General features: G+C 41.4%; 1 protein-coding gene across 2 annotated transcripts in view; it reads right to left on the bottom strand.

The window, feature by feature from the left end:
* GATB (glutamyl-tRNA amidotransferase subunit B) overlaps positions 1-8,235 on the bottom strand; it is a 74,261-nt gene extending 66,026 nt beyond the window's left edge. Inside the window, exons 1-2 of one of the 2 annotated variants that reach the window (XM_072975726.1) lie at positions 8,033-8,235; positions 5,688-5,838 (exon numbers count right to left, since the gene is read on the bottom strand). In XM_072975726.1, coding sequence (XP_072831827.1) covers positions 5,688-5,838; positions 8,033-8,208 — 327 coding nt within the window. In that variant the 5' untranslated portion in view covers positions 8,209-8,235. The remainder of the gene's footprint in view (positions 1-5,687; positions 5,839-8,032) is intronic. The other variant, XM_072975730.1, reaches the window with a different exon arrangement.
* Between the last annotated feature and the right edge of the window lie 6,414 nt (positions 8,236-14,649).

Genomic DNA, 14,649 nt, shown 5'->3' with positions numbered 1-14,649 from the left:
TTTGACTAATACTCTGTCTCTGGAAGGCTCTAAATCTTTCACTCGTTCGTTGTCTTATTTAAAAATTTTTTTAAAAATGAAAGAAATAATAACAGCCAAAAAGCAAAAACAAAAAGCAATCAATCAACTTAGGGCCTGAAATAGTGGCCTCCCATAATCTGTGGCCAAAAATGTTCCTAGAGTATATTCTTACATTACTTTTTTCTCACTTTATCAACTTAGGACATGACTTCCAATTATGGTAGATAGGAATTTAGTTCTTATACTTGCCAATATCCCAATTACACTTGTCAAATGAATGCTTGGTGTTTCTATTATTATTATGTAAATATGTTTCTCCACTGAGCTGTTAAGTATATACTCCATTACATTTCCCTTCCTGAACGTTTTGTTTTTTTCCTGGAGTTGATAAGTCTTTCATTTTATCATTTGCTTCCTTTTTTTTTTTTCTTACTGCCTATTGCTTATTAGTCTCACAAACTCCAGTTTCTATGTAAAAATCTCATCTACACAAGCATTCGATATCTGCTGTTTCCACCCCACCTCCCTTTTATTCTTGAAACCTCTCTGTTCCGGCACCACCTCCTCCTCTCCACCAAGTCCTCTGGGTCAGTTGCACAGCCCACAGTCCCAAACCTCTCTGTGACTCCAGTAGGTTCCCATATAATGAAAGGACAATTTTTTTTTTCTGAGAAACTGCCTGTTTGAAAATATCATTATTCTACCGCCACATTTAATTTCTAGTGCTAGATACAGAAGTCTACGTTAGAATGATTTCCTCCCCTCTAAGATTTTTAAAGGCAGGTTCCATTGTCTCCCAGCTTTAAGTGCTGCTTTTAGACGTCCGCAGTGCCTTTCTGATTCCCCGTCCTCTGCATGTGACTTTTCTTTTCTTCTCTGTTACGTTCTGGTATCTTATCTTTATCCCTGGATGCGTTCCTGCACTTCAGGATGACGGGCCTGCATGGGAGGCTATTTTTATTCCTTGAACCAGGTCGCTGGCAGGCCCTTCTGATTTGGAGACTCATGTCCCCCAGTTCTGGGAAGTTAATCTGTGTTACTTGCTTGATAGTCTCCTCTTACCTATGTTCTCTCTTCTGGAACTCCTATTAATCAGATGTTGGACATACTGGATTGATACTCTAATTCTCTAATTTTTCCCCCGGTTGTTCAATTCACTGTATGTGTGTTATACTTTCTGGAAGATTTTCTTGATTTTTATCTTTTGACTCTTCTGGGGTTTTCTTTTCCCCACGCCATAGTTTTAATTTCTAAGAGCTTTTGTTCTGATTATTTGTTTTTAAAAAGTAGTATCGTGTTCTTGTTGCAAGGATGCAGCTACTTTTTCTTATCTCTCTGAGGATATTTAAAAAAGCTTTTAATTTTTAAAGTATTCTTTTATCCTATGCATTATCTGCTACCTGTTATTTCTTTCAATTTTCTTGTTATTTTGGGCTCTGTCCATCATGTAGGAAAATTTCTTCAAATGTCTGGTGACGTGGGCTATTGATTAATATTTTAAAGTTAGGTACTAAAATGCTGATTACAAGTTCTATTTAAATGTCCAGGGCTTACTGATTGGTGGCCTTCATTCTGGGACAATCAGGTGGCCAGGCAGTTTTTTTATTGAGATCTCCCCAAATGTCAATATCAGAAGTTCCTCCCTCTAGGAACGTATCATCTCCAAACAAGTGCCCATGGATTCCTGCTTAGGAGAGGCAAGGAAGAGAAGAGATGGCACCAGGTCATGTGAGCACCTCAAACAGGGCAGGGAAAGGACTGGGCAGGCCCTGGGGTTCAGAGTACAGACAACGTCTGACACTAGTGCCTCTTGCTCTGCCTCGGGCCCCAGGGGGAGTGCGTCCCCAGCTGAATTTCTCCCCAAACTATAGATTCCTGTTGGGGTAGGGCAGGGGACCACCCCGGGTCTACCTGCTCTGTATTCAGTCTCTGAATTAATCCTCTTCTTGCCACCAGCCCCAGCCTCCCACAATACCCACCGATCTCACATTCAGACCCCTCCTGGGTTGCGTAGGGCACACCATCTCATTTCTCACTAGTGTCTCTTTCTGCAGGCTTTCAGTCCCTCTCTTGGGTTAACTGAACTCCATTCTTTTAAGTCAGGCCTTCCTCCATCTACCATCTCTCATACACTCTGGTCTCCTATCTCACCCTCTTTTGGGTTTAGAACTTTTGAATCCTTTCACTATCATTTTAGTGGGGTTCTCTGGGGTGGGGAGAGACACAGACTAAAATGTATGTGTTCACTCTGCCATACTAATCAAAAGCTCCTTTAACTGCCCCTCTGTCAGTATCTCTTTCTCATCACCATTAAAAAAATTTTATTTTACTGCAGTAAAAACACTCAATCTAAGATCTACCCTCTTAACACACTTTTAAGTGGATGATGCATTATTGTTGGCTGTAACTCACGAGCACTTAAACACTCTCAAGTTTCTCCAATATGAAGGAAAAGGGAAATAATAAAAAAGATTCCCCATCTCCTCACCTACTGCCTTCCCTTTTCCCCCTAATCAAACTTCTTGACATAGTTGCCTACACTCTTATCCCTTCTTCAACATCCCCAAGTCTCCATCTTCTGCCACCTCCCTTCTCCCCCCATCACTCACTGAAACCCATCTTGCAAAGAGACCCTACCACTGACAAATCCAGTGGCCACTTCCTGGTCCTCACCTCACTTGAATCTCAGTAAGGTCAACACCACTGTTCTCTCTTCTTCTCAGAACATGCTGTTTCTTAAGTTTTGGGCCCTGTACTCTCCTTACATCTTCCTATCTCTTTGCAAATGGGAAGCACACTCCTTAGCGGAGCTTATCTGGTACAGACTATGCTTTCCATGCCAGCCTCACCTCTTGCCACACCATGTTCAACTTCTACACTACCATGCATGGAACTTCTCCAGTTCCGAGAGCAAGCCATGTTCTGTTTTTCTTCTGGTCTTTGTACATCTCATTCACTTTTATTTGGCCAATTTTGCAAGTATGCTATATCTTTGAAGGCCACTCCTACAGGCTCCCAGAGCACCTTGTATTTCCACTCCCAACGTGTTCACTGAAACCCACTGCAGTTGCCTGCTGACCAGTCCAAGCTCCCCGAAGACAAGACCCACATCTTCTACCGTGTTCAAAGCTGTGTCACTAGAACCTGTATGATGGTTAGTGCATGGTATGCATCCAAAAAACGTCAGTTGCACAAATGAATAAAGACACAGCTGAGAGGAGGGGAGAATCAAATGCCAACAGAAAGGCACATTTTATCACATTATCTCTTTAATGGGCCAGCAGAGGAAATGAATTTGGTCTATAAAAGAAGACTTTACACTATAACTTAAACTCTTTTGATGGCTCTTTCCTAAATTCTTATCAGTGTATGTGACCAATGGTCATGATACTTCGTACAGAAATATCCAAATGCGGAGTCAGAATAACAGAGTATCAATATACCATCTTCACAGGACAACTGTCTAAATGTTTCAGATTATTAAAAATCTGTATATAGGTAAATCATAGGCTTTTGAAGTGCTATGGGAATGACAATGTTTTATTCAGGTAGCTTTGGTATAATTTGGGTCACATACTCAAAGCTGGTATTTTAAAGACAGAAATATTTCTGAAAAGAATCAGATTAGCTCTGTTGAGAGAATAACCCATTAAGCTGCTCAAAGCATGAGTGTGGTGGGCTCTGAAGAGGAAAAACAAATCCCAGCTCAAGCAAAACGGGATTTCTAGCTTTTGACTGTATTTTAATTAATGAAAGCCAAGCTCTCAACGCTCCAGCATCCCAAGCGCCTTCCCTGTCACGCTGACATGCTTATCACTGGGCAAGGACCTTCTTCCTTGGCGCATAGCAAGACGTCTTCCAAAGCATGCTGACATTCAGTTATTTTGTTTTGTTTTTTGTTTTTGGAGGGGAGGTGATTAGGTTTATTTATTTATTTATTTTTACTGGAGGTACTGGGGATTGAACCCAGGACCTTGTGCCTGCTAGGCATGCACTTTACCACTGAGCTATACCCTCCCCCTTCAGTTATTTTGAACTGTCTCTAACATTTGACCCCATTTAGCCACAACTGAAGAGCCTATTTATAGAAAACATGTCTGTCTGCGAACAGATGTTTTAAATGTGAACTATGACAAACACCTTGCTAGAGACTACATTCCCAGCTGGAGAAACCTAGAAACAACTCAGAAGTTATGTCTAGTCTCTTGATAATGAAGCACCGTGTGGAAAAAAACGTTTCCAGCTCAGATGGAAGAAAGGAGAGGTGTTGTGATGAATTGCTTTCCATTCACTTGTCTGAAATAGAGGTTACTTTACTTCTACTCTGAGTCTCTGCCCACAGAAGAATTCATACATTTATAACTGAAAAATTGCCTCTTATCAAACATAAACAATCTTTCCATAAACAGATGCTCTAAGCCAGAGGGAGGAAGGGCGGGTCAGACACCTTTATACTTGTCTTCCCCCAGAAAGACCCAACAATAAATCAAAGGGGACCCTATATATGATCTGCAGGAACAGAAGTCCTCCATGACAAAAAGCACACATAAGGAAAAAGTTCCAAGACAGAGACACTGCCCCAGTACAACCAAAGCCTGTGCACAGCAGGCATGTTGAAGGCACTGCCTGTGATCTTGTACTCCGGGCAGTGACTCTGGAAAAAGTAAACCTCCGCCCCCGCCCCCCTGCCAGTGCTCCGTTCAACCACTTTTCACCTGTATTAAATGTTAGAGAATGGAACTGACCCAGGACAATGTCACCCCCTGCCACCTCCAATCACTACATACACACATTCCCTGCAAGGACGGCAGGAAACCCCGCACCCAGTTGATACTATATGTCCTGGACAGACTATGGGCCAGTTATTAGCCCAGATATTCATCTTGCTCCTTGTACCCTTTTCTTCAAAATTCAGCCGTCTATTTGAAAATATATGCTACAAGTCTTGTTCATGAGTACACTGTAGTCATTCCTTGGGTTTCAGTGAAAATAAGTAGATAAATGGGTAGTTAACTCAAAGCATGATGCGACTGACTTTTTTCTCCATTACTGACTACTTCTTAATTTTTGGAAACCCCAGTCATTGCTGACCTTATACTGTAATATCATGTGATTGATGCTGCTTCCTTTTACTAGACTCGTCCTCTGCCTCCATTTACCCGCCTGGCTCCAACCTGACTTCTCAGATAGCTCAGATATCACCTCTTACAACAATCCTTCCTCATCCAAATATTCCCCCTCCCCAGTTCCTCACAACAGTCCTTCTCTTACTGGATTAGGTGTCCCTTCTCAGGGTTCCAAAACCATACTCTGCACCTGACCTTCCTGGGAGCAATCCCACAGTACTCTCCTTGTATATAAGACACATCTCCCCAGCTTGTCTTTAAACTCCTCAAAGGCAAAGAGCATTGCTCATCTTTATGCTTCAGTTCAAGGTACACACCAGACACTCTGGCATTTATTCTAAAATGTGTATGAAATGAGAGAATGAATGTATGAATACATGGATGATGTTCAGACTTAGAATTATAAAGACGGGTCTTTGGAAAACATTAGGCCATCCTACATCATCCAAAATTCCCTAAACAAGCATTTCCTAGGAGATGATGATGTTCAATAAAACACGAATATCTTCTAATGAAAAAAGCACTAAATAAAAAACTTACCGGCAGAGTTCCAGGCAGAGATGCATCAAAAAAGGATACCAGAGAATTTGGAGGTGCTGCGAAGTGGACTTGAGATCCAGAGAAAAGTTTAGAGTTGGAGGAAATCTGGGCATGAATTTCCAAACCTACCACAGCTGCCCATTCACGGTCACTAAAAAGAAAGACATAGCAGTGAAGTAGTTAATCTGCCAGCATGCAGGAATTTCTCCAAGCCTAAACCACAAATGTTAATTTCCCACTAGTGATTTTTTAATGATTTATCTTTATCATTATTATTATCATTATTATTTTTATTATATTTATTATCATTATCACTATTATTTTTTGGTAGGGGGAGGTAATTAGGTTTACTTATTTATTTATTCTTAGAGGAGGTACTGGGGATTGAACCTAGAATCTCATGCATGCTAAGCATGCTCTCTACTGATTGAGCTATACTCTTCCCCTCATTAGTGTTTTTAACTTATTAAAATTTTATATCCCTACATTTTAAAAAAGTCCTATTGTTTTGCTGACTAAATCAAAAGCAGTTCATAATGAACACCTACAAGACTGGCAAAACAAAATTCATCTACAACATGGCATGAGGCGAGTTCAGTGTACAAACAAGAAGGTGACAGAAAGGAACAATTTGGCATCATAAAACTATTTAGAAATGGGTATCAGGTGGCGACTCCTTGGCTGACTTTAATGAGAAGCAGCATTTTCTAAATTAACTGTCCTTTATCAATTAATCACTCAGTAAATGAAGAAAGCCGATCCTGTGAACCTTTTTAGAACTAACATAAACATCAAGACTTTACTACTTCAGAAATAATGGTAAATAAATAGTCGCACATCTCATTATCTAAAAAAGAAGGGTAATTCTCAGTCGTGTTTTGAATTCATTTTCTAACAACGGTTTGCAAGTGAAGTAACCAGAGTGACACGGATGTGATAGATCACTACCAAATGATACTCTTCCTGAGAATTTTGTGCAAAGAAAAACATTAGGCCATGACATGTGGTTTTTTTTTCCCCCTTTGGTTCCCCAAATCACTTTAAACTCCTGAGATCTAGTGTCAGGTTCCTTTGCTTGTTTTACACTTGACTGCTATCAATCCTAAGACGCTGCAATAATGCAGCTTAAATGCTACAATAATCTCTTATCTGGCCACTCCTACTCTGTTGAGTCTGTATGAACATTCCATACATGGGTCTCTCCAGGTTCCTGTAAGTGTGCTTATTCCTTCTGAAACCCATGTATCCTGGGCAATCTGTAGATGGTCTAGTGTACACATACTCTGGGTACTGTCTGTCCCTACCTGCTCTTCCCCCAAACAATTTTCTATATTATCCAAATGTTTGTTTACATGTATTTAGCTTTGTTTCAATCATGTCAACACATGAAGTTCTATACAGTATTGATAGATTCTTCCTTTCTAAAGTTTGGAAGCACAACCTGTAATTGAGAGGAATTACACGAAGAACTTATCAGAAATCCTGCATTCACTAAAACCTTATTCAATGTACTTCTGCAGTTTCATTACATGAGAGAAAAGACTTTCCACTTACAGTGAGATAATTAAATTTGTGAAAAGAATAGAAACAATGTTTCTGGGCATTTTCCCTCTGTTCCTCCAACAGAAAAGTAAAAATAATGGCAACCTCACTATCTCAAAGGAAAAACTGAATTAGACACGTGCCTTATGTTTCTGTGCTTAAAAAGAAAAAAATTAAAAAGAAAAGAAACTAGGTCTTATACAGTGAAAAATAAACAGCTGTTCAGAGGCTACTGAGCAAAATAAGCAAAACTGTCTACATGACCACACGGAACATCTCTTGTAATGGCTGCATCCTCCTAGTTTAGACACATGTTCAAAATGAATCGCTTCCACAGACAGACGGTGTTTTCTGACTAGTCATATTAAGCAATCACCATCCAAAGCTTGTTGGTAAGGCTCCCTTTTTACCTTTAAAACACTGCTGGCCCATGGTAGCGCTAAATAAATGTCAGCTAAATAAGACCCTGATTCACCGACCCCGCTACTGGTGCTACTAGTAAGGTGACTGAATCTACTTTTCTATCTGTGCTGCTTTTGATTCAAGAAAACACGTATTTTACATTCGCGAATTTCCCAAATATGCCTATCTACATGAAGAGAGTAGTTTATGTGTGGGGGCGGGGCTGACAGAGGGCCAGTTCCGTGCTTTCATTTAGGTTTCAGGGTTGCAAGTTATAGCCCAACACCTTCCCACCCATCAAAACGTCTAGACTGTGGGTTGGGCTGTAGTGGCCATCATCTCCCCAGTCCCGCGGTTCCATCTCACATTTAAGTGGTTAATAATGGTACGAAACAGTATACCCTTTCCTCGGCTCCTGGGCCGTGATGAGGGACTGCTGAGCCACTGAGCTCTGTCCCCTTTTCCCGCTGGACGTGGATGCAGTCGGAACCCCTCTTCTGTGGTAAGAACAGCCGCCAGTCCGGGCGAAAGCCCAACGCCTTCCAGGACACAACCAACGCAGCACGGGCGCCGCCATTGCCCCTCCACACTCCTGGTCAGGTGACACAGCTTCCCTCTGCCGCGAGGCTCTCTGGGAAGCGTAGTTCAGGAAATGGATAAAACGTGCTAGGCTCCGACCGGAAGACTACTATTCCCGGGGAGCACTGCGACTCGCAGGCTGCCGGAACCCGGACGGCGAGGGAGGGAGGGACAAATGGGAGAGAGGGTGGGAGGGTTTCTGGGTTGGAAGGTGTGACTCCTCCTAGCGGGGAGCTGGGGAGGTTTGTAGCTGTGAGCACGTGTGTAGAGTTCGCGTGAGAGCAAGTGGTGCCGGAGATCGGGAGCTGAGAAACCTGGCCAGGATTTTATACCCTACTTAATTTTTCAAGCTGACGTAAATGACCTTGACATCTCCGCGACGATTTCCTGAATCCCAAACTCACGCAGTTATTTTTTTCTGTACATTTCCACTTCACACACCAATTTGTGCATTAATGCATTAAATACTTACTTGTGTGCCTGCTGTGTGCCAGACACTGCTCTTAAAAACTGAGGATTCATCAGTGAGCAAGACAGTTACGGCCGCTGTGCTCATAGAGCTTACGTTCCTGGCAGACGAGACATACAGAAAATTTAACAAAAAATAGGATATTTTCATATAGGTAAAAAGAGCTATATTTCAGCAGAGGTGCTTGGAGACAAACAACCTAGACTGAACCTTCAGGTATGTTTTAACTTACTATTTTTGTTCTTGGCCAGTATTTGAAACACTTTGTACATACAGGAGGAAGCCTTGATAGCAGATATGGTCATCCCAGGGGACTTTTGTTTGTTTTCCTGCTTCAAAACTCCTTCCCTTCTTGAAAATTCCCACCGATTTCTTGCATTTGAACACAATTTAGAATAGCTATTCAACCATTCTTTATAATACCGCCCTATTTTAATACTCCACATAGTGCTTCTGACTATCTGATACTTATCTTCTGTCTCCACAAGCTCCTTGAGAAGGGGGAATTTGTCTGCCCTATTCAATGCAGTATTACCAGAGTACGAAGTAGTCCCCTCAAAAATACTTGTTCAGTGAAGAATGCATTTGACAAGGGTTGGAGTGGATGCCCTTTGGAGCAGTCATTGTGTAGGAGAAAGATAATGCTGTGTAGGAGGCAGAGAGAAATTGACCTCTGTGAAATAGATTTGGGAGGTAAGACAGGGACTTGGTGATGGATTGGATAGGTGGTAGAAGACTAGGTGGGGTCAAGTAACTCCTGAATTTCTGGCTCCTACAACTGAATGGCTGATGAAGTTCTTCACTGAGATAAGGAAACTAGAAAACATGTTGGTTTGCAGGAAAATATGACTTTTGTTGCCTTGGAGACATACAAGAGGAGAAGTCAAAGAAGTATCATTGATGCCTAATTCTGAGTATGGAGCAGGGGGAAAGCTGCATACTCTGCATACTTCACACTGATAGATTTGCAGTTATTGATCAAGAACCTGTTGATTAGACATCTGTAACTATGGTCTATTTCCATTAATACTCGTGTGCAGTTTTAATATTATGCAATTTAATCCTTCCATGTAGGCAATTTTACTTTCCTTAAAATTGTCATTATCTATTTTTTCTATCTCCTTTTTTCATCCATGATCGCTGATCCAAATTGCTATGTCAGAAGTATTTTCACATGACCCAAAATGAAAATGAGAGAAATGACAGCGATGGCAAAGCAGAAATGGAGATTTGTTCCAAAATGTATCTCGAACCATTGCCCTTTCTATCAGGTTCAGATCACTCTTTAGATCCTTTGTTAGTATCTCTCCCCTGAATGTCTGTCTTTCCCACCTTTACTCTAGGTAAGCTGGCTTTCTCTTTCTTATTTAGCTCCTCAGGTTTACCTGCTCCAGCCTGTGGGTCAGAGGAATTGCCTCCGATCACAACGTGGTTCCACCTTTGATGGGACTACAGAGGATAGGAGAATCCTATATCTCGGAAGTGAGCACGGGCATCCTTTAGCCAAAAGGAGAGGGCGATCCTTGCTACCTTACCACTGCTGATCAGCCTACTTAGGAGGCAACTAACTCCCCAGTGTGGTTAGGGATGTTTTGAAAGCCACTGTGAGAGAGCAACATACCTAATGAAAATCCTCATTTCATGGGCAAAATGTACTATAATGGAAACTCATCTTTGCTTATGAAGCAGTATTATGCCGTGATTGCATATCCCACCCCACCAGTAGAGGGAGAGAAAATCCAATATATGTAGGTGGATTTGCTTTCTTTCACAAATGGAAAACTTCCAGTTGGATGTGTATTACGTAGTCCTTTCAAAATCCCACAAGAGCTCATGGCTTTCTCCTCCCACAAGGTTATCATTTCTGGAAATGCCCATTGGCTTCCTCGTGCTGGGTCTGGTGTCTAGGAGTGAGTTGTTTTCCCTCCTGCCTTCCTCCTTAGCTAGTCAGAGGCTCCCACCAAACCTTCTACCATGAAACCGTTTCTCCTGCCACCCTGCCGCATGCCAAATTCGCTGTCTGTCAGAGCTCTTACTGACAGCTCTCTAGCTAAGAGAGCTATTTTGGTTCTACCGAAAACGTAGCTGTCACCTGAAAGACACAGAGATTTTCATTTTCAAGAAGCTCAGAAGGTTGCAGGTCAGGGTTTCTAGCAAAAACATTTTCTTAGGGAGAGTTTCTCAGCTCTTATTTTCTTCACATAATTGACACAGTACAAATAAAGTTAGAACAGCTTTTTAAAAAGATATGTAAGCCAGAACAGAGTTTCAAGTTGTTACTTCTAAATGGCAGTAGTTAGGAAGTGTATCTAAAATAACATGCTTGGTTTTGTTTAGTATTCTTCACAGAATCTTTGAATGTCAGAGTTGGAACAGACAGGCTTACCTCAGTGTTTGACTCAGAATCCCTAGGTATCTATATAAACATGTCGATTTCTGAACACAAATCATTTCCCCACCTCACCCCACATCTGAGTTGTATTTAATTGTAATCACTTTCTTTCTTATCCTTTTCACTCGTTTGAGTTGGAGGCAATGATGAGAAAACATGGTATTCCAGGGTTTATAACTTCTTCAGTATCATGGGTGCAATATGAGAGAATGACACAAATGGCTCTAAGTTTCCATTTTTTTAAATAAAGTAAATGATTTTAAACATTGAAATTTCAAGTAAAATTAAAAGGAGATAGTATCCATTCTTCATTCTGATAATGTGTCATGGCAATGTATCTCAACATTGATTTATATACAATTTTGAATCTTAAAATTATGTTAACTAACCTACCTAGTCTTTGATTAACTACTTTTGTTTTGTAGAAACAAAGGCAGTGCTTTAAGGACATTTAGCAGACTAATAAAGAAAATGCTCCTTAGAGCTGAATAGGCTGGTTATCTGAGTATTTCTTAACACAGCTGTGAGTTTAGTTCCTCTGTGTGACTGATAGTTTCTATCAGTTCTGTGGCTGTAGCGCCCGGCCTGCTGCCTCGAATGTTATACCCTGTGGGGAGGGAGGAAAGTCAATATCTAAAAAAGGAAAAAGGTCCACTGAAGATGATGTGCATATGACAAAAACAGACAGCAGCATTTTCATGTAGGAAAAACCTTGGCACTAGAGGAAGCCCTGTTTTTGAAAAAGCATTCTGAAAACATAAAGTTCCTTTTTAGAAAAACCACAGTGTAAGACCCCAGTCAAGTGTCATTGGGGAAGAAGAAAGACTGGGAACAGGTGCATGCCGGGCAATCAGGAGAACAGGATTCATTTCCTTTTATTTTACCATCAAGTCTCGATACTGATAAAATACTGATGTGGAGGGAACAATTGCTTTTTCTAGAAGATTGCTTTGAGGCAGAGAAATCTATAGCTTTTTATTCCTTCTAAAGCAGGGAAATAGAGCGCCCTGTCCAATGTCTTTGTAGAGATGAAGTGCCGGCTGGGGAAGACGAGGCCACGCCCTTCCTTCTTCTGTATGGTCTCAGGGGATGGCTTCTGTTTTCCCAGGCCTTTTCTTTGCTGAAAATCGGACTAATCCTGGAAGCAATCAGGAATGATGTGTAAGAGAGAAGCCCCACCTCTTCACATCCCCATGACTCAGCTTACTTCAAAGAATATACTTCTGAGTTGCAAGTAATGGGCAGTAGACCATGTTGGACAATGCGTGCCTGTAAGCTGTGTGGCCAGATCCCTGCTGTTCACTAAGAAGCTCTCCCTTTTGTGCTTTAGGATTGGGTATTTGGCCTTCAAAGTGACAGATCTTGTGTACACACACACACACACAACTACGCCGTATCTTATTTCAAGATGATGCACGGATAATGATTAAGAGCTTTTAGGTTTCAAAATAGATAATGTTTTTGTATATCAGAGGGTTCGCTTGATTTTAAGTTTAAAGATTATGAGAAGTACCAGCATGACGTTAAAGAACTACGCCACCAAGATACGAGAGCTCCGATGACGCTTTTCCGTCCGTGGATGAACTCCCACTTGAGGACTGAAGGGAAGGTGTATCAGAGTCCACCAGGGTGGTACAGAAGAGAGCAGACAGGCTTATCTTGCACATCCTGGTAGATAATCGGTGTCATTACCTGCAACTATCTGAACTGGATCTCTGTATCTAGGCTGCCCTTGAACCAAGAATGGATGGGCTGCACAGAGTAATAAAGGCTGAAATCTCGGTGGCAGAGCCTTCAGGGCTCCCCACAGTTTAACGTATGGCCATTGAGAGGAAATTTAGTGCTCCATCAAGAGGGACCAGATTGAATTAAAACCAAGCGGCTCAATCCAAACACATTAGCAATCAAATGATATAACTCCTGAGATAAATGCAAAGAGAGAGACAGAAAAACATTCCCAGCGATCCGTGAATACTGATTAGGGAGGAAAAGACCAGCACAGACATTATTCATATCTCCTCAGAGTCTGAGTCTAGTTTCGAATTTACGAATCAGATTTGATAACTTGACTCAACAGTAATTTCAAGTTGTTGTTGATTCTACACTTAGACCAGCTTTGCTGCTAAAAAGGCATTTTCTCCCCTTTTACATATAGTAAAAATGAAAAGAAATGATGCTAATAATGGGACTGGCTATTGTGTTTTTCAAAAGACAAGAGAGAGTAAGATTATATAGAAGTGCCACACTGGCAAACAACAAGGACTCATCTAGCCTCACATTCGATCTGTATTCATTCTCTGAAGCCATTAGCTTTATTTTGGCTGCCCTGGTACATTGGTAAAGGATCTCTGGGAAACATTTTGCAGTGATTCAGAGCCCATGACTCCTCAAATTTTATATAGATTTATTAAATAAACGCGTTACCTCCCACTCGCCACCCTGAAACTCACAGAGTCTCATGAGACGTTCTCACAGTTTATGAGGGTCAGTTTGACATTGTACAGTCTCAGAATTTAGTGTCCATAGCAGATGTCAAAAATGAGGAATCTGGAGTTTAGAGGGGAAAATTATTCACCTTGCTTAGTTCTCTAGACCAGTGACCATTTCAGCTGCCTGGGGACTTTCTCCTGGGATCTGTGACCAGAGGACATCAGCAGCTATGTGACAGCCTTCCTCATAGCAAGTCTGGAAACGGGAATGGTAGCTCACCTCCCCAAGGAAGACCCAGGCTACTTTGCTATTTGCCTACATTGTTCATTATCTCTTTCTAGAAACGCCAGCTACACTTCCCTCTGCCCTACTCTTCCCTTTGCCCAACGGAGATCTAAGGTGCCACTATTTCCAAGTGATGGTGTCCCTTTGCGTTGGTTCTGTTGTGTAGTGAGTCCCATGAACTGTGCTTCTCACTGTGAAGTCAATAGTTGTTGTCCACAGAGTTGAAAAATAAAGCTGAAAAATGTGTTTTTTGTTGGATTTCTGTGGCACCATTGAATCAAATGTTGGGTCAACTCTTTCTTCTTTTGAAAAATGCTGTTGTTTATTTTCAATTGTCAAGAAACAACAAGCTTGGAAGAGGTCACTTTCACTCTGTCTGCAATGTCGTGTGGCAAGACGGGCCAAATTACAGAAAATCAATTAGTTGCTGTTACAGGAGTCATGTATCTGAGGTCCTGTTCTGGCTCTGGTTACCATGGCTAATGTCTGCTCCCCTCCAGAGCAATTCTTAGGAGAAAACCACCCAAACGTTGTTTCTTGAGAGCAAAAACCAAGTAAGACCTAGGCATTCAATCTTTGCTAATCAAGATGGAGGCAGAAATAACCACTTTTCTTCCGATACTTTTAAATCACATACTTTTGAAAGAGCAATTAACATTTGGTTTCTGATGCCTAAAATTTCCAAATCCTTCAGCTTCTGTATCATGCTATCTGTGCCTTCTGACGTAAGGGAAAGGCTATCATGTTTCCCGGGCATGTGGTTTCACCCAAGTCTCATCTATGTCGAGAATTCTTCTCTGTTTTCCCCTGATACAAAATCAACTAACAAGTTCAACTGGAAAAATATATTTAGGCCTAAAGTG

This window comes from Vicugna pacos, chromosome 2 (assembly GCF_048564905.1).
Source record: "Vicugna pacos chromosome 2, VicPac4, whole genome shotgun sequence".
NCBI lineage: Eukaryota > Metazoa > Chordata > Mammalia > Artiodactyla > Camelidae > Vicugna > Vicugna pacos.
The sequence above is the reverse complement of the archived record's forward strand: the minus strand, read 5'-3'. Positions and strand labels throughout refer to the sequence as shown.